Consider the following 19988-nt stretch of genomic DNA (forward strand, 5'->3'; position numbering starts at 1 on the left):
TCTTAGGGGAATGCATTCAATCTTTCACCATTAAGTATGATGTAAGATATGGGTTTTTCATAGATGCCCATCATCAGGTTGAGGAAATTCCCTTCTATTTCTAGTTTGTTGAGTGTTTTTGTTATGAAAGGGTGTTGGATTTTGTCAGACACTTTTCTGAATATATATTGAGATTATTATGTGGTTTTTGTCTTTATTCTATTGGTATGGTCTATTACATTAATTGATTTTCAGAAGTTAAACCAACCTTGTATTCTTGGGGTCAGTTTCATTTGGTCATGATGATAATTCTCTTTATATATTGCTGGATCCAGTTTGCTAATATTTTATTGAAGAGTTTTACATCTTATATCCTAGGGAATAGCAGCCTGTAGTTTTCTTTTCTTATGGTGTTTTTGTCTGTTTTGGGTATTAGGGTAATACTGGCTTCATAGAACCAATTGGGAAGTGTTCCCTAGTAAAGAATTGGTATTCTTTCTTTTTCTTTCCTGTGTGTGTGTGTGTGTGTGTGTGTGTGTGTGTGTGTGTGTGTGTGTGAATCCTCACCTGTGAATATTTTTTACCATTGATTTTAAAAAATAAATAATTTTATTGATTTCAGACAGGAAGGGAGTCGGAGAGAGAGGTAGAATCGTCAATGATGTGAGAAATCATTGATCAGCTGCTTCCTGCATGCCTCCCACTGAGGATAGAGCCCACAACCTGGGCATGTGCCCTGACCAGGAATCGAACCATGACCTTATAGGTTCATAGGTTGACGCTCAACCACCAAGCCACACTGACCAGACTCCCATTGATTTTTAGAGAAAGTGGAAGGGAGGGATGGGGGTGGGGAGGGAGAGAGAGAGAGAGAGAAAGAGAGAAACATGGATGTGAGAGAGAGACATTGATTGGTTACCTCCTGCACATGCCCAGACCAGGGCTGGGGAAATGGAATTGCAATTGAGGAATGTGCCCTTGACCAGGAATCAAACTCGTGACCCTTTGGTGCTCAGGCCGACGCTGTACCACTGAGCCACACCGGCCAGGGCTGTTTCTTTAAATGTTCAATAGAATTCATCAGTGAAGCCATCCGGGCCTGGGTTTTTCCTTGTGATAAGTTTTAAAATTACCAATTCAATGTCTTGTTTTAATTTTACTCAGATTTTCTATTTCGTCTTAGTTTCAGTAGTTCGTGTTTTTCTAAGAATTTGTGCATTTCATCTAGTAGGTTATTCAGTTTGTTGGCATAGCATTCTCTCATAATCTTTATTTCTGTAAGGTTGGTAGTATTGTCTTCTCTTTCATTCCTGATTTTAGTAATTTGAGTCTTCTCTCTTTTTCGCTTGGTCAGTCTAGATAAAGATTTGTCAATTTTGTTGATCTTTTCAAAGAACCAACTTTTGGTTTTGTTGATTTTCTCTATTGTTTTTTTTTTTCTATTTCACTAATTTTTCTGCTCTAATCTTTATTTCCTTTCTTTTACTTGCTTTAGGGTTCATTTGCTCTTCGTTTGCCAGTGTCTTAAGGTGGAAGGTTAGGTGACTGATTTTTCCTTTTTTAACACAGGCTTTTACAGCTCTAAATTTCCCTTTAAGTTCTCCTTTACTGCATCCTATACATTTTGATAAGTTGTTTCTTCATTTTCATTCAGCTCAAAGTATTTTCTACTTTTTTTGTGACTTCTCCTTTGATTCGTTGGTTATTGAGGAATTATTAATTTTCACATATTTGTAATTTCCCAAATTTCTCTCTGTTAATGATTTCTTATTCCTTTCATTGTAGTCAGAAGCATACTTTGTATTATCTCACTCCTGAATTTATTAAGGCTTGTTTTGTGGCTTAACATATAGCCTATGCTGGAGAATGTTCCACGTGCACTTGTGAAGAATGTATAGTCTGCTGTGGTTGGGTAGCTTGTGGAGTTTTAATTTGCATTAATCTTGTAAGTGCAGTTGAGCACCTTGTCGTATGTTTAAGAGCCATTTGCTTTGCTATCTGTGGTTACTTTTCTTATTTTGTGGGAGCTCATCATGAGTTACTAATATTTTTCCTAGTTTGTGTTCTTTTGAATTTGTTTATGATGTTTATTGAGTTATGCAGACATTTTATTTTATTAAAAAAAGACATTTCATAAAGTCTCATTTTGTAAAAAGATTTTGTTAATTAATATATATACATGTATTTTTTAGAGAGAGAGAGGAAGGGAGAGGGAGAAAAACATCGATGAGCATCAATCGCTGCCTCCTGCAGCCCCCTACCGGGGACCGAGCCCTCACCCCAGGCATGTGACCTGACCCAAAATGAACTTGCAGCCTTTTGGTACCAGGACGCTGCCCAAGCAACTGAGCCACACCAGTCAGGGCTATGCAGACATTTTAGATTTTTATGTGGATTGATTTATCACTTTAAGAATGATGCTTAGGCCCTAACCCGTTTGGCTCAGTGGATAGAGCATCAGCCTGCGGACTCAAGGGTGTCCCAAGGGTGTCCCAGGTTCGATTTCAGTCAAGGGCATGTACCTTGGTTGCAGGCACATCCCCAGTAGAGGGTGTGCAGGAGGCAGCTGATTGATGTTTCTCTATCATTGATGTTTATAACTCTCTCTCCCTCTCCCTTCCTCTCTGTAAAAAAATCAATAAAATATATATTTTTTAAAAAAGAATGATGCTTAGGTTTTGTGCCATGTTTAAAAATGCTTTTTCCATTTGGATATAAGAAAATGTATTCTCCCCTCCCCTTTTTAGAACTATCGTTTTGGTTTTGTGGGGTTCAGAGCTGATTGACCTGGTATTCGTAGGCATATGGAAGGAGATTGAGATCCAACTTTGTTTCCTGATGGCAAATCCTTAGTCCCAATTCTATCTTAAATACAGTATAGTCTATCTTTTTCTCACTGGTGTGAAATGCCACTTTCATTATTTATTAAATTTCCGTATGTGTGGGGACAATTTTTGGACACTATTCTGTTCCATTTATTTGTCTGTTTTTGTGCTGGTATCACACAGTGTTAAGTACTATGGTTTTATAGTAGTTTTTACTGTCTGGGTGGGCTATTTCCCCTCTCATTACCCTTCTTTCTATGATTTTCCTAGCTACTCATACCCTTTTAATTATAAACTTTAAAATGGACTTCTTTAGCTAAAAGAAAATCCTGTTGGGGGTTTTATTGGTATCACATTCAATTTTTAGGTTAATTTAGGAAGAATTGATATTTTTATAATGCTAGGCTTTTTAAAAATTTCATTTTCTGCCCTAGCTTGTTTTGCTCAGTGGTTAGAGCATTGGCCTGCAGACTGAAGGGTTGTGGGTTTGATTCTGATTGAGCCTCAGTTGCAGGCTCAATCCCTGGCCCTGGTCGGCATGTGTGGGAGGCAACCACTGGATGTGTCTCTGTTGCATTGATGTTTCTCTCTCTCTCTCCCCCTCCCTTCCACTCTCTCTAAAAATCAGTGGAAAAAATATCCTCAGGTGAGTATTAAGCAAAAAAAACATTAAGAAAATTTTTTTTTGATTGCTGTTGGTATATAGATACAGTGTTGATTTTTTGATATTACCTTTTAATTTCCTACCAGTTAACTTAATTCACTTTTTGCTTAATAAGTTTTGCAGCAAATTTTTTTGGGTTTCCTAGATCTACATTGGTAACATCTGAAAATGGTGATACTCATCTTCCCTTTTCTAATTCCATTTTATTCTTTCCATTTCTTTTTCTTAGCTCATTGCATTGGCAAGTATCTTAGAGGAAGGTTGAATCATGGACATGCTTGTCTTTCCTGAACTCTTCCCCTGTGAAATAGCTTTTGTAGGCCTGGGCTCCTACTCAACTCCACCAGACAACCCTTCCAGGGCCAGGCGCAAGGCTTGACTCGGAGTAGGAATTTTGGAAGGCTTTGCTTAATTGTAAGGGTGATTAGAAAAGAGAGCAAGGGTCTGACATGTAATGATCATAATAGCTAATATTCACTGAGCACTTCTTAGGTACCAGGCACTTTACAAGTATTATCTCATGTTTTCCCCACAACAAGCCGGTTACCTAGGAACAATTACCCTGATTCCCATTTTTGGTAAGGGGTAAACTGAGGCCCCCTTGAGGCTGAATGGCTAGGAAGTGGCAATCTGGCATCGGAACCTGGTGTTCTGGGTCCAGGCCTGTGTTTTTGACTCCTCCATGTTGCTTCTTCCTCCCTGGAGGGTGCGGAGATCTGGATGGTGAGTCAGAGGCTGGTGGGGTGGTGGGGTGCCTGGGGCATGGGGTTGTCAGCACAGAGGCTGGGCCAGCTCTGCTGCACTCACTTGTGTGGCTTTTGGCAAAGTTCTGGCTTTTCTGAACCTCAGTTCCATCTGTAAAGTGGGTACAGTGATAGTCCCTCCTTCAGTGTGCTGTCAGGATGATTATCAACTGCTTATGAGGATCTCAGCTCTGTACTTAGGCCCTGCCACCCAACTCCTGCTTCCTTTGCATTGCTCCTCTTATTGCCTGTAACGATCAAAACAACATTGTGTGCTGTTAATCAGACACTTACTTTGTGCCCTTCACATGGACTCTCTCACTTCATTCTCAGATGTTAGGTTTCTTATTATTCCCATCCTATATAATAAAAGGGTAATATGCAAGTTGTCCCCTCGATCGGGAGTTCGACCAGGGGGCAGGGCCAACCCGCCAATTGCCTGGGGCCCCTCCCCCCAGCCAGTCCTGCCCCCGATTGGCCCCCCCTCCCCGATTGGGGGTGCGGCCGGCTGGCCAACCTCCCCCCCCGCGGGCCCATCCCTATCGGCCCTGATCGGAGCAGGCCAGCTAGACCCCACCTGTGCACGAATTCGTGCACCGAGTCTCTAGTCTATATATAAAAAAGCCTAAGCGACCGAACAACCGAATGACCGAATGACAGGTCGACAGGTCGCTATGACATGCACTGACCACCAGGGTGCAGATGCTCAATGCAGGAGCTGCCCTGGTGGTCAGTGCGCTCCCACAGTGGGAGCGCCGCTCAGCTGACCGACAGGCGTGCCAGATGCTGGGCTCATGGCTGGCGAGTGCAGCTGCGGTGGCACGAGCCTCTCCTGCCTCAGGGGCAGTGCTACGGAGCAGCAGTAGCTGCAGGTGCAGTGGGGCCGGGTTGAGCGGGAGTGGTGTGGTGCCCAGCCTGGGCTCGGGCTCCTCCCTGGCCGCCTGGCCTGCAGCTTCATGCACTACTACACCCCCCGAGGGATCCCGGGTTGTGGAAGGGCGCGGGCCAGGCTGAGGGACCCTACCAGTGCACGAATCCATGCACTGGGCCTCTAAGTTTTAAAGATGAGGAAACTGAGAGGTGAAGTAACTTGTCCAAGGAGATTTAGCTACTAAGGCAGGATTTGAACCCAGGTCTGACTGAGTCCTTATTCTCAACTCCTAAGCTCCTGGCCTCCCCTCCACCCTTAGAAGGCGGTGGAGATGGTATTCTTCAGAGTCGGGAAAGAAGGAGTGGGTATGTCACGACTGAACACCAGTTTTTTTCTGGACTCTTCTGGATGTTGCGAGCATTTGTGTACCTAAAGGGGGGTGGGGCACAGCCTATGCATAAGCCGGAGGTGAGAGCCAGTGTGCTCCCTCTGCAGGGTCTGTGGGTGAGGGTGACAGCACCAACTCTGAGCACATGTCTGTGTGGTTTATAGAGATGCCTGGGCTGGGAGGAGGGTGCCCCGGCCAGGATGACGGCCTGGCCTGAGGGGATGGAGATAGGGTGGGAAGAGGATGCCTGTGAGAGAGATGGGAGGGAGGATGGGAAACCAGCCCTGACAGTGACATGGGGCGGGGCAGCCTTAGGGGGAGATGCCAGATCAGGTTGGGACCCGCTGAGCTTGAAGTGCTGGGGGCACTGAGCCGGGCCGCAGTCTGGCCTCTCTCACGGGTAGCGATAGCTCAGGCCCTCTGTTTGGAGCCTGTGGTCGGGGGCGGCTCCCCAAAGGAAAGGGGCCACCTTCCTCTGGGAACCTCAGGCACCCCAGCACCGAGCCCGGTCCACTTCCCCTTGCTATTTCTGCCGTGGCGTGTGTAAGTGGTGGGAGAGATGTGTGTGTGTGTGTGTGTGTGTGTGTGGGGGGGGGGGGGGTTGGCCATTCTCAAATGGGCAAGTCATGGTGACTTGGTGTTTGGGCCCCGAAACGGGGTCCTGCCTGGAGAAAGGAGACTGAGGCCAAGAGGGCCGTCCCTCTGAGGTCACAAGCATGGCGGCGGCAGCCCTGCAGGGACTAGACCCCACCCTAAACGTGCCTGTCCTTCCTCAAGCGCACTCTCTTTGTGAGGAGCCCGACACTCCCAGCTTTCTCTAGCAGTGGCGCTGGACTGCCTTCCCCGCTCCCGGCCGCTCCCGGCCCCGTCTGCCAAGGTGTCTGGCTGTTTGGCGAGAGAGAGGTCCCGAGGGCGAGAGGTGGGTCCCATGAGCTCCTCCACCCTGAGCAGCCCCGGGTTGCTGCCTGCCTGCTGTGTTTTCCTACCCCCACTTCTTTCCATTCTCACCCTCATGGTGTGACCTCAGGCAAGTTCCTCAACCTCTCTGTGCCTCAGTTTCCTCATCAGTAAAATAGGGGCACTGTTAGCATCTACCTCCTAGATTATCACGGGGGTTCGATGAGTCAGCACTTGCCACGTGCTTAGTTCAGGGCCCCGTACAAGGTCCAGGCTCTGGGAGGGTTTGAATATCGCAGAATGATACTTGGCCTCTCCATGAAATTGCGGGAACAAAGCAGGATGCAAACCACATGTCGGTGCTCTTCAGTCTTTTGTCTATTCTGCAGATATTTCCAGAGCACCTTGTAGGAGCCAGGCCTCCTGGTCACCGGGGATACAGAGATGGATCCGCCCTGGTCCTGCCTGCAGGGAGATATGGTCCAGGGCGCCACGTGGATCCCAGTTTACAGTCCTACAGTCACATGATGCCAGAAGGAAACGTGTGCTCCATGCACTCCCCTCACTGATTCTCCCAGCAGCCCTATGATGTGGTTCCTTTATTATACCCAATTGACAGAGGAGGAAACTGAGGCACAGGGTTTGCAAGGGTGATAGGGCTTGGATTCAAACACAGGTAGTCTAATCCAGGACTCTGGCTCTTAACCTCGACCTGCCTCCTGTCCACAAATATATATATTTACTTGTATAACTAGAATCAACCACAAGGACCAAAAACCCCCACAAAAGTCCAAACCCCAGAAACCAGCAAACACTGCAGTCAGAGGCCCTGAGCCACCTTGGCCTATTCTTGAAGGCTGTCTTATGCTGTTTTGAGTGCCCCAGTGGGGAGTGTAAGACTTAGGGCCACGAGCTGTCTCTTTTCCTTCGCCCCCTCCCAAGAGGGCACATACATCCTCTTGGTGCTTGGAAGAGCCTCCAGGGTCCAGCGCTGGCTCTCCCTCTCACTCCACAGCACATTAGCCAAGTACCCTATCTCCTGTTCTTGGTTACCTCCCGTGACAGGAGGCTCACTTTTCATCATTCAGTTCATTGTAAAGGAAGTTTGGGATCTTAGAAAGTTCTTCATTTAAAAACTTTTTAAAAATATATTTTTACAATTTTTATTTCCTCTCAAAGTGCCACAAACAAGTGCTCTGTTAGGGCATGCCGTCTCTGAGGCAGGACCTGGCCAGTTCATCTCTTTGTCCTGCTGTAGTGACTAACAGAGAGCCTCCTGCACAGTTGGTGCTGTGAATGCTGGACCAGGGAGCAAGTGGGTTGGAGGAATGGTGGTTGGGGCTCAGCCTCCATTGAGCCTGGGAATGTAGGCAATCAGGTCAGTAGGTCCCACGGGACACTGACTATATGAGTGCTGATGGGCACCATGACCTCAGTGGATTGGGTTGCCATAGAAATTGGCCGTTTCTGTCCCCAGGCCCATTGGTCCCTCAGGAGGCCCTGGTGATCCTTTGGGCTATTAAGCAGGTCTCCCTAGGGCCTCCCCAGGGTCCTCTGGACTAATTCTCTGAGCTGGAGGGACCCCAGGGAGCATGCAGGCCACACCTCCATTGTGCAGCAGAGCAGGCTGAGGCCGAGAGGGTGGAGGGACCAGCTGAGGTTCACATAGGGAGTGGGGTCACAGAGCTGGGCTCAGCTCTTAGGGCTCACAGGCTTGCCTGAGGCCCCAAGCAATTAAAGGGAATTCTCTCCATCCATAGGTTCCCAGAGGGAATTCTGGACTAATTCCAGGGCCTGCAGCATGCCCTGGAGAACAGTCGGAACCACCTGGCGGGTGTGTCCAGAGTCACACAGATCAGCGAGAGCTGATGTGCAGGGTGACCTTCTGTGTTCCCAGCACTCTGGCTTGCCTCGCTCAGTTACCTCCATGACCCAACCATTTCCAGATGGAGAAACGGGGCACAGAGAGGAGTTAAGTCGCTTACCTGAGGTCATGCAACTGATGAGGGACAGAGCCAGGACCTCAGCTGCGGAGTCTGGCTCTAGGGCCCACTCCTTACCACCGTGCCCTGCCCAGCATCGTTCTCGCCCAGAAAAGGCTTTGGGAGGCTAGAAGGAAAGTTCAGGTTTGGGAAGCTTTGTCTCCCAGAGGCAGCGCTGATAGATCATGACCCACCGTCACAGGCATGGTGATTTCTCTTCTGCTCGTCCCCTCACAGCAGCCCTGAGCGTTTGCTTTATCCCTGTTTGCAGATGAGGATGCTGAGGCCCGGAGAGGGGAAGTGACTTGCTTAAGGTCACAGAGTGGGAAGAGGTGAAGCAGGGCCTTTAGTCTGCGACCCCTGACTCCACACCTGTGTTTGCTGAGACCCCCGGCTGCTTCCCAGGTCCTCTGGGACGGCCCCTGCCTTCCACCAGGTGAGGTGATGACCCGTCGGGACTGCCAGGATGAGGGAGCAGGGAGGGGTGGCCATGATGGTAGGGAGACCCTGGTGGGAGTGGGGGCCAGCCAGGACCTGAGAATGGGAAAGTGGGAGGCAACAGGGCGTGGCGGGGCAATGGGCATCACTGGGAAGTTTTGACCTGCCCGATTTCTGGCTCAGAAATCTCTTTCATTCTGCTGTTTATTGAGCACCTGCTGTGTGCCACACTGTGCTAGGTACTGGGAGCATAGCAGTGAACTAGACAGACTAAAGTCCATGACAATAATAATAATACAATCACACAAATACAAATTAAGTGATTACTGGGCCACATGTTACCAAGGAGAGGCACAAAAGTCACATGAACTTAGACCAGTGAAAGAATGTGAGGAACGTTTCCTAGGGAAGTGACTTATGAACTGAGAACTGAGGGAGGTCTGAGTTACCCTGGTGAAGTGGTCAGAGAAGAGCATTTAGGCAAAGGGAACAGCATGTGCAAAGGCCCTGTGGCTGGGGTGAGCTCCCAGCCATCTCTCCTCCTTTCAGCTGCCTGAGTTGATTGCAACTTTTAGCACCTTTCCCCCTGGATCAGACCATTGCAGTCAGTCATGTATTCACTCAGCAAACCCTCAATGAGCCCCCTCCTATGTGCTGAGTGCCTGGGGCGTAGACCTGACTCAGGTACTGTCCCTGCCCACGAGGGACAGAAGCAGTGACTCAGGAGAATGTGGAAGAGGTTTAGGGCTTCTGATTATGAGGTTTCTTCTGTGCTTGATCCTGTACCAAGGAAGCCCTCTCTGGGTGACATCATCATTCCCATTTTACAGACGAAGATATGGAGGCTCTGAAAGGCTGACTTACCCAAAGAGGCTAGTACCCCTCTTGGGCCTCAGATTCCCCATCTGTAGAATGGGTTAGGGTGGAGGCTGTCTCAGGGGCCCAGACAGCCCTGCCTGTTCCCAGGGTCCCTCCTTCACTCCAGGGTCCTCTCTCTTCTCCAGCCAGGACCATGGGCAGCAACAAGAGCAAGCCCAAGGATGCCAGCCAGCGGCGCCGCAGCCTGGAGCCTGCTGAGAACGCCCATGGCGGCGGCGGCGGGGGTGCCTTCCCCACCTCACAGACCCCCAGCAAGCCGGCCTCCGCTGATGGCCACCGTGGCCCCAACACGGCCTTCTCCCCTGCCGCCGCTGAGCCCAAGCTGTTTGGAGGCTTCAACTCCTCGGACACGGTCACCTCCCCGCAGAGGGCGGGGCCGCTGGCTGGTCAGTGGACCTGGGGGCATATGTTCCAGGATGCCTCTGCCCTTCCTGGCCGGGCCAGGCTGCTCTGCCAGAGGGCTGTGTGTCCTGGGGCAGCGACACCCCCTCTCTGGGCTGCTGTTTCTTTTGCTCACTAAAGGGGAAGTGTCTGTGGGTTAACTGGCCTTCGGGACTCCTGGGAGTTTCCTGGAGGCTGTGGGTGGGAAGTGTGGTGCACAATCCATCAGATGCAGAGCATAAAGGGGTCTAAAGACAGAGGACTGTAGGGGGAAACTAAGGCCCAGAGGGTCAGGGTGCTGCTCAGGGCAGCATGGAGACCAAGTCTGGGGCTTTGCTCTTTGCTCTGGTCAGCCCAGAGATGGGTCGGGAGAGGTGGCTGGTGTGTGGTCAAGGGGCCAGGCGGGTTGGGAGGAAAAATCAAAGCTCCTCTTAGGAGACCCTCTGATGCTGAGATGCGCCCCTGCGCCCTCTGCTGGCACGTTGGGGTATAACAGCCAAGACAGGGATGCTTGAGACAGATGTGGTCCTGAGAGACACATGATACTCTCAAGCACTTGTACTCTCACCCAACACACACGGAGCCATACACTCATGGTTACACAACGAGTCAGCACCTCATTCAGAGAAATCATTCAAAGGCATGTGCATGTGCTCAGCTGGAGACGCCATCATAGACACACACACCTCACGCATAGAGCACACATGGATGTGCACTCCCCCGGCACAGACACCCCCCCAGTGCAGGTGTACACAAATATACGCACACATACAAATAACCTCCTGCTCCCAGATGAAGACACACACGTGTGGTCAAAGCCCTTCAAAGACACACACGGACACAGACACAGACTTAAGAAACGAATTTACAGATACCCACAGACTCACGGAGGCACAAGTGTACACACATGCAGTGAGAACACAAAAGCACACAGAGACACATGGACCCTCATGGACTCCTCAGGCACAGACACACGTCCAAGTGAGACAGACAGACCCACATGCACACCCGTTCATTTGTTCAAGAAATATTGGTGGCACCTCTACTGTGTGCTAGGATTCTTCTGGCCTGGGGACCCCGCAGTGTGTAATGCAGACATAATCCCCGTAGGGGAGGGAAACAAAGCCAGATGTGTAAACTGTGCGGCATGCTAGAAGGTGGTAACGGGTGAGAAGGACCGAAGGGGCAGGGAGGGCATTTTGGAGGATGGAGGGATAGAGGTTGTAATTAAAATGGGGGACAGAGAGGGCCTCTTTGAGAGGACAGTTACCTGCCACCAAGCTCTCCCCAGACACATAGAAGAACCCAGAGAGAGGAATAGAGCCATCTCCCCTGGTGCAGTTTCCTTCATTCACTGGTTCATTCATCCCACAGTTGTTTCTTGAGCACCTACTATGTGTCAGGCTCAGGAACAAAACGAAGATGCCTGTTAGTAGGGGCTTCTGGTTCTATGGAGAAGATAAGACACCAAACAAATGCCTAGCACCACCCGGAGCCCGTGGGACACAGACACAAAGAGATGCGTGCCTTCTGCACGCCCTCACGGGGGTGCCCAGGCCCATGGACACAGATCTGAATGTGACCATGACTCTGGGCTGGGCTCTGATGGCATGTGGGAGACCAACCTCCACGCCCCCGGGGTACGGGGCCCTTTTGTCCACACCTCTCCCTGTCCATGGCCCCTGCCCGCTGATGTGCTCTGACCCTCTCTGCAGGTGGAGTGACCACCTTTGTGGCCCTCTATGACTATGAGTCCCGGACAGAGACTGATCTATCCTTCAAGAAAGGGGAGCGGCTGCAGATTGTCAACAACACGTGAGTGCCTCCCCTCCCTGTCGTCCTTGGGCATCCCATCCCTTGGGCCCGGCTTTGGGCCAGAACCACTTCTGAGCATCCCAGGCTCAGAGGGCAGCATGTTGGGCAGCAGGCAGAGCTGAGCGCCGAGGTGTGAAGGCCCAGGAGACCGTCCTGGGGCCTGTGGGAGTGATAATGAGGCAAGTGGTGGTGGTTGGGGCTCCGGGAGGGCCCCTGGGACAGAGGTCTGGGTTCAGTAACTTGTCAACAGGGCACAATACCCCCGATCCCCAGATCCCAGACTCTGCAAGGGGGCATGTGGTCATGGCAGAACTGGGCCCAGGACCCAGGACTCCGGACTACAAAAAGCAGGGCTGAACACTGGAGGCCATGCCCACAGAGGTGCCCCCATTAGTGGCCTAGGGCTGGAGGGCCCGGGGCAGCCGGATAAGTCAGCGGGTCCCACTGTAAGGGGAGGAGCCCGCCTTGGAAGGGGTGGGGCACCCATATTGGGCACACAGTGGGAGAAGGTCAGCACTGGGCATGTGGATGAGATGATAGCATAGGGTGTGGAGGGCAGGACTCCCTGGTGGATGTCTGGTTTACCTCCAGGGACTCCATCCTTGGGGTAGGCTATCCTAGAGCCAAGCTGGCCTGTGGGGGCCCATGCCAGATGCTGGGGCCTCCGTGGACAGGGGAGCAGGGAGGAAAGAACCAGTGAGGGGTGGATGGGGCCCCAGCCATGGGTGGGGTCCTCCTCCTGTCCCCTCCTTTTCTTTCCCTGCCTAGAGTGCAGTGGGAGTGAGGTGCTACCCCTAACCTGGGGGGTGCTGTGCAGCCTTAGGGCCCAGGGAGGGCGGTGGAGGGCTTCAGGGTGGGCTTGGGATGGTTTGCTCACGCCGGAGTGCTGACAGGGCAGGCAGAGACTGCACCTGCTGCATTGCTGCCCCTCCCCCTGCATCCTGGGACCTCCCCTCCCCCCCCCACCCCCCATTCCTGGCCCGCACTTGCTTCCCCCAGCCCTCTCTCAGCTTCTCCCTCTCTCTGCTTCTTTCTCGCTGGCCCTTAGGAGGAAGGTGGATGTCAGGTGTGTACACACTTCGTGGGCGGGCTGGGTGGGGGTGCTGGGCTGGTGGGGTGGGGCTGCTGTCTGCATGTGGCTGTGTCCCTGCCTGTGGTCTCTGGCTCTCTTGGCTGCTCGCTTCCAGCTCCCCAGCGTGTGTCCTCACCCCCGGCCAGTTTGACCAGGTCCCGACCTCAACCCCAGGCTGAGAATGGGGAGAGTCTTCCCATCACCCCTGCCACTCTCCACCACCCCTCCTCCCACCCACCCTCCTAACTCACCCACTCCTCATTCTGATCCGTCCGCCCACATTGAGTGCCAGCTGCAGGCATGGCTCCGCACTGGGCCCGTTGAGGCCTGGGTGGAGAAGGCCTTGTCTACGCCTTCCTGGAGCCAGAGGGTAGCCAGGAGCCGGCCCAGGCCAGGCAGAGTGGCAGGCAGAGGATGGTCAGCCCAGGCATTTGGGCTTCTGCTGTGTGTCCCCCTCTGGTGGTCTGGGAGGCTCAAGGTCTTTGGAGGGAGAACAGTGGCAGGTGGAGGTGGTGGGAGGCAGTCCCTCTCAGAGGGCAGCTGTGGAAGGGCAGGAAGGTCCCAGAGGACAGGGTCGAAGTGATCCCTGAGTGTCCTCGAAGGCCTGGCTGAGGAGATTGGCTGTCTCCACCCTCTTCGAGTGTGTCTTGCTTATCCATGCCTCCCTGCCCTTGTGCATGCTGTTCCTTCTGCCTGAAATGCCCTTTGTCCCATCTCTGCCTGGCAAACTCCTATTCATCCCTCAAGATCCAGCCGAAGACTGCCTTCTCTGAGAGGCAAGAGGGAGAAGAGGTGCCAGGTGCCGGGCCAGGCATTTTAAACCCATCTCCTCAAATTTGCTCAGCTGCAGTCCCGCCAGGGCTGTAGTGATGGGGGGAGGGGATGTCTCCATTTTGCAGACGAGGAAACTGAGGCTCAGAGACGTGAAGGCCCTTGCCCAAAGTCACACAGCTACCAGATAGCAAAGCCAGGATGGGAACTTGGGCAGCGGCTCTCTCCCTGACCCAGGCTGCTCTCCCTGGGGGAGGGGCTTTCCCAGCTTCCCACCCCCTGGTGTGTCCAGTGCCTAGTGCCACTCCAGTTCTCTCTCGGTTCCAGCTGTTTGTATCTGCCTCCCCCCAGAGTGGGAGCACCTTGAGGGCTGCTCGGGCTCGCCACATTTCTGGGTCCTCCTATCACCTGTTGCTCAGCACGCTGGGGGTCCCCCTCTGGTGCAGGTGAGCCGGATGGATGAACAGCAATGGAACAGCACCGTTTACTGTGCTTCGTGTGTGAGCCAGGTTTCTGTGCTGAGCGCTTTGAGCCGCATTGTTTAATTTACACATCACCACAGCCCTGGCAGGTGGAAACTCATATTTGCTCCATTTTACAGATGAGGAAACTGAGGCCCAAAGAGGGGAAATGACTTGCTCGAGGTCACACAGCTAGCAGTGGCAGAGCTGGGAGGGTAGGCGTGACCCAGGGCCCTGGCTGGGGAGGCGCAGAGGAGCCAGGAGGAGGGAAAGGCGGTGCAGGGGAGGATGCAGGGTTAGAGGCTTTGAAGAACCGGGGGTGTGGGGGGGGGGGCACCTCAACCAGCAGCAATGGGAAGGGCATCTCGGGCTGGGGTCACAGCTTGAGCAAAGGTGTGGCGGGAGGAGCGGCTCTGGGAACTGATTCTGCATCTTTCACCCCGAGAGCGGCCCTCGCTCCTGCTTTGTCCACCTCTTCCCTTCCCTTTTCCTGCCTTCGGGCTGGGTTGGGGGTGTTTGGCCAGCCCTGCGGCTGTCGGGGGGCTGGCAGTGTTGGAGCCCCGTGCATGGGAAGCCCTCGGTGGCACTGAGGTGCCCTGATTGGAGGGTGGGGTGAATCGAGAGTCCCTCTGCATGCACAGAGCTCAGCCGCTCCTTCGCCTGGGAAGTGTGGTGGTGGCAGAGTTCAGGGCTGGCATCAGAGGAAGAGGAGAGATGAAGGGATCCTAGTTGGGGGCTTATGGGAAGGTGGGGTGTTCAGGTCTCATACCCCACCCAGGGACCACCCTACATGTCCTTCCATTGTTATTGCTTGGGGTGCATTATTGTATAATCCCCCTGGCCCTGCCCTAAACCCCCACCTCCTCTTATGAGTGAGGAACTTTCTGAATATAACCTGTGGCTGGGCTGGGTGTCGGGGAGATGGAGAGCTTAAGGAGGAGCGCATCTGTGGCTGGGGTTTGGCCAGGGCTGGCTGGGCCGGGGCTTCACAGCAGGCCTGGAGATCCCGTTCCCCGGATCTTCATGCCACATGGCCTGAGCCCGAGAATCCTGGGCGCTCTGTGGCCCTGGCTCTAAGGAAGCCCCCGGGGGTCTGGGTTTGACTGTCCCCAGCCCAGCCCTGGTGTCTGAGTCTCCAGGAGTCAGGGCCCCTTTGGGTTGCTCCCTGAACTGCCCCTTTCTCCCGCCCACATTCTAGCGGCTTCTTTGGGGGAGCACTAATCTCTGACACCTTGCCCTGGGTACTCCCCACGTGGGGCAAGGGACACCTTCCTGTCCTCCTTACTCCACCTGCCCTGGCCTCACCTGCCCTCTCCGATGTGCCGTGTGCCCAGGCTTCAGGAAACTTGCCTGCTAGGGCCATGCCCAGCTGCCCAGGCTCACCTCGTTGGCCAGTATGTAAGCACCCAAACGGACATACCTTAGGTTCCAAAGCTGCCACAATCCTGCCCCACGTACCAGCCCGGGCAGCACAAAGATTAGGGCCCAAAAAGAGGGTCCTGAGGCTCAGACAGGTGTGGTCAGTAGCCCGAGGTCACACAGCTGGTGAACAGCAGGTGAAATACAAAAGGGTGGCTCAGGGGCTTCTGGTCCATTGCTTCCTCTTCTGGCCACAGGTGGGAAGGTGAGGGATCAGGCGGGGAATGACTTTTTTTTTTAAATCTTTATTGTTGAAAGTATTACATAGGTCCTCCTCTTTCCCCCATAACCCTCTTCTAGCCGCTGCCGTCCTCCCCTGCAGGCCCTCACCACCCCATTGTCTGTGTCCGCGGGGAAATTCTCTTCCTTCTTTCCCTTTTTCCTACCCATCGGATAAGGACTAGGCCCCAGGGAAGGTGCCAGATTCGGCGAGTCTGCTCAGCCTGGTAGATTAACTCACTGTTGCTTCTGAGGCCGGGCGTGGGCCGGTGTCCCTGCGTCACTGGACTGGTCTGGGAAGCTGCGGGGCATGCCCTGTGGGAGCAGCCTCAGGCCCGTGGCGCACCTGTGGAGGTTTGAGTCGCCCAGGCCAGTGGTCGCCACCCGGGGGTCTGCGGATCACTGGTGGTCTGTAAGGTCCGAAAGGTTGGCGACCGCTGTCCCAGACTATAGACGTGGGAAGATGGGGCTTGATGGCTCCCTTTCACAGGTGGGTAAACTGAGGCTCAGATGATACAGAACTAGCTTACTGAAGCTGAAGCTGGCTTGGTACTGATGGATTTACATACTTTGCAGCAAGGATGATTCTGTGAAGAAGGAAATAAAAAGTATTATTTGTAGTATCTTTTGTATAGATGAGGAAACTGAGACCCAGAGAGGGCAGGGTACTTGCCCAAGGTCACACAGCAAATCCTTATTGGAGATGGACTGAGCTGCTTTGGCTTTAGTTTTAAAAACACTTTTTGAGAGTGGGGAGAGGGGCACCACTGAGATATAAATTCAAATTTTTTTTTAGCCAAATCAAGATATTAATAGTTCATGCACACTGAGCACCCCTCGGAGGGATGCATGAGTATCCCCATCCGACAAATGAGGAAACGGAGGCAGGGCCAAGGTCACACAGCCTGCGGCTAACTCTGGTGCTCCAGCTCTCTGACGCCTCTCAAGCTGGGGCCAGGCTCAAGTCGGACCCTGGGTCCTTTAGTGAGATTGCAAACAACCACCCTCCCTGCCCCTGTGAACTGAAACTCAGAAACGGGACTGGGAACCCAAACTCACATATGGGCTGATGTCAGGGAGCAAGAGGCTCTGCTGGCCAAAGTCTGGTTCATGCCAGTGAACTGCACCCTCATTGCTTCTGGGTCTCTCCTTGTCGGGCCTCTGGACACACGGTCCACCGACCTTCCTCTCTGAGGTGGAGGCTGGTCAGCTTTCAGACTCTGGTTTGTCAATCCGCCTCGTTCTGTCGCCTGTGACCTAGGCCTCAGCCCAGTCCCCTGCCCTCCAGTCCTGCGCCTCCTCTTTCTCCTCTGGGCCTCTGAGGGCCCGGGGAGACGGCAGGGGTCCGGAGGCCTGCTGTGCCTGGCTGCGGGCACTCGGGCCCTGGCCCTCCCTCTTGCTCTGCCATTGATTTGCGATATGGCTTTGGGCACATCGCTGCCCCTCTCTGTGCCGTATTTTCCCCATTGGTGAAATGCAGCTTGGGCTGGAAGATCGCAGCTGTTCCCTGGGACTTGAGTCCTTGCTTTGTAGCTTTGGGCAAGTCTCGGCCCCTCTCTGTGCCTCAAGTTCCCCAACTCTACAAAGAAGTGCTGGGTTGCTCCAGCCTGGGTGCTGCGTGTCCTAATGTGGGGGCTGAGGGCTGCCTTCCTCCCGCTCAGGGTGGCCTTGAGGGTCAAATGGGACAGACAAGTGTAGACACCCCTGAGTGTGTGCACAGCAGGGGGTAGATGGAGCCCCTGGGCATCCCAGGGCTTCTTTCCTTGAGGTGGGCCTTGCCCCCTTACTCTGGGGCCCTCCCTCTCCTGCAGAAACTCCCACATGAACTGTGTCCCTGCCTGAGTGCCGGTCAGCGATGGCACAGCCACGTCAGCCTGCACAGCCCGTATCGTGCTGCTCTCACCTCCGTCCAGCCAGAGGGACTCTACCCCTCTGGTCCAGCGCCCCCTCCCCTGGCTCAGCCCCGGTCTGCGTGCTCACCTACACTTTCCCAGGTCCTCGGAGAGCATCCCTAGCCCCGTGCTCTCCTGGCCTCAACTTCTCCATCTTCAAAATGGGCTGAAGAATGTGGTCAGGGGAAGCTCAGAAGAACCCGGAGCCAGGGATTTGGGTTCAAGTCCAGACTGTGTGACTGTTGGCAAGGGCCTTTCTCTCTCTGGGCCCTGGCGATGGATGGGGAGGGGAGCACATCCCGCTAGCTGTCTATCTCCGCAGGGTCGTGGTGAGGCCCAGAGGCGTCCTTGGGTGGAGAAGCTCAGCAAGCTATCAAGCCCCTGTAGGGAGAGTGCCTTCTTATCGGGCAGTTGGAGCCTGGGCCTGGCTGTGTGACCTTGAGCAGAGAGAGGCCTTTGCTTCTCTGGCCTCAGTCTTCCCATCCACGCAGTGGGGATGGGAGGGAGCTGGACCCTGTTTCCCAGGCAGCCCTCCCCGTCACCGCCCACATTCCTCATGGACCTCCCCCCAGCCGCTCTGGTTGCTTTGGATGCGAGGCCTCTGTGGCTGCCCCCTTGTTGCCCACTCCCAGCACCGCCTGGCTGTCCTGCTCTTTCCCTCGCTCTTTCTGCCTCTCCCTCTCACCACCCCCATCTCTGCCTCTTCTTTCCCGTTGGGCTCTCGCTTTCTCCTCTCTCCTCTGTGTCTCTGGACCCCCCGCTCCAGCCAGACCTGGTTCACATTCAGATGGCTGCAAAGGTACTTCGCCCCCTCCCTCCTCCCACCCAGGCCCAGGGGACCCAGCCCTGTGGGGAGCTCCTCCTGCCCCGTCCCCATCTCCTCTTCCTGCTTGTGGGGCATTAGTATAGAAGTGTCCCGGGCATTGGGGCTCTGCCACCTTAGCGCCCCCTCTGACATGACTCGCTGTGTGATTTTGGGCAAGTCCCAGCCCCCTCTGGCCTCAGTTTTCCCCCTAGACGGGCAGGCTGCAAGAGGAGGCCTGTGGTTTTCGGTCAGGGAGCCCTTTAGGTGTGACCTGTGATTTGTGACAAAGGCAGGCATTGCTCTAGGTTGCAGGGTTGGCACTTGGATTTGTCATCAATCCCCAGAAAAGCCACCCCCTGCCTCCACCCAGGTCTCACCAGATCCCAGGATTGGGCTTCCAAATCTCAGGGCTTGGGGAGACTTTGAAGGCCTGATTTGACATCCATCTCCGACAGGAACTTGCTGTTGTAACTTGCTTGCTCCCCAAAGACAAGGCGCTCCTTATCTCACTCCCAGGCAGCTCTTGGCGTCTTGAACAGCTTGGTCTCTCTGAAGGGAAGCAAGCGTCCTTCCCATTGACTCTGCCCTGTGAACTCAGGCTTCAGGCTGACCAAGGTCAGTCCTGCCATAGTCCTGGGCAAAGCCCGTCTGAGTCAGCTTTGGCCGAGGCATGTGGGCCAGCGTGGTCGGGCAGGCTGCGAGGGGCCTGGTCCCACCATTCCCTGTGCTCCACTGGCCTCCAGGGCTCCCAGCACAGCGCCCCTGAAAATGGCAGGCAGCCGGACCCACCACTGATGATTCCCTTCTCCTTTGTTCCCTCCTGCTCCCCCACTCAGAGAGGGAGACTGGTGGCTGGCCCACTCGCTCAGCACGGGACAGACGGGATACATCCCCAGCAACTACGTGGCACCCTCCGACTCCATCCAGGCTGAGGAGTGAGTATGAACTCTGGCCTCCGGCTTGCTCACTGTTGCTTCTTTCCTGGGCTGGGGTTGGAGGTCTGGCTGCCTAGGGCCCAGGCCAGAGGCACTGTGGATGGGCGGAAGCCTGGATCGCCAGTATTACCCTCCTCCCTCCTGCCCCAGGTGGTACTTCGGCAAGATCACGAGACGGGAGTCAGAGCGGTTACTGCTCAATGCGGAGAACCCGAGAGGGACCTTCCTGGTACGAGAAAGTGAGACCACAAAAGGTAGGAGCCCATGGGAACCGAATCTTCTGGTGGGTTGTTTGAGCTGGGTGTTGCAGAATGAATAGGAGTTTGGTATATGCCATGAAGTGGGAAGAACCCTCAGCGTGGAGGAAATGACAAGACCAGAGGCAGAGAGGTACATCTGAGGACACTACGTGATCTTGGGTGGCCAGAGGTGCAGTAAAAGAGGGCACGTAGCCTCTCCGGCCTCAGTTTCCTGAGTTGAGGAATGGATACAGATTGTCAGGGGGACTGGGGGGTCACACAGTGAAAGGCTTGTTCCCAGGGTGGGTGCTGC

General features: G+C 53.8%; 1 protein-coding gene across 2 annotated transcripts in view; it reads left to right on the forward strand.

Moving 5' to 3' along the window:
• Positions 1–19988, forward strand: part of SRC (SRC proto-oncogene, non-receptor tyrosine kinase) — a 52879-nt gene that overhangs the window by 23091 nt on the left and 9800 nt on the right. Inside the window, exons 1-6 of one of the 2 annotated variants that reach the window (XM_079784790.1) lie at positions 5428–5447; positions 8621–8785; positions 9792–10052; positions 11763–11862; positions 19338–19436; positions 19587–19690. In XM_079784790.1, coding sequence (XP_079640916.1) covers positions 9800–10052; positions 11763–11862; positions 19338–19436; positions 19587–19690 — 556 coding nt within the window. In that variant the 5' untranslated portion in view covers positions 5428–5447; positions 8621–8785; positions 9792–9799. Of the gene's footprint in view, positions 1–5427; positions 5448–8620; positions 8786–9791; positions 10053–11762; positions 11863–19337; positions 19437–19586; positions 19691–19988 lie in introns of those variants that run through there. The other variant, XM_079784789.1, reaches the window with a different exon arrangement.

The sequence above is a fragment of the Cnephaeus nilssonii genome (assembly GCF_951640355.1).
Source record: "Cnephaeus nilssonii genome assembly, chromosome: 11".
Lineage (NCBI taxonomy): Eukaryota > Metazoa > Chordata > Mammalia > Chiroptera > Vespertilionidae > Cnephaeus > Cnephaeus nilssonii.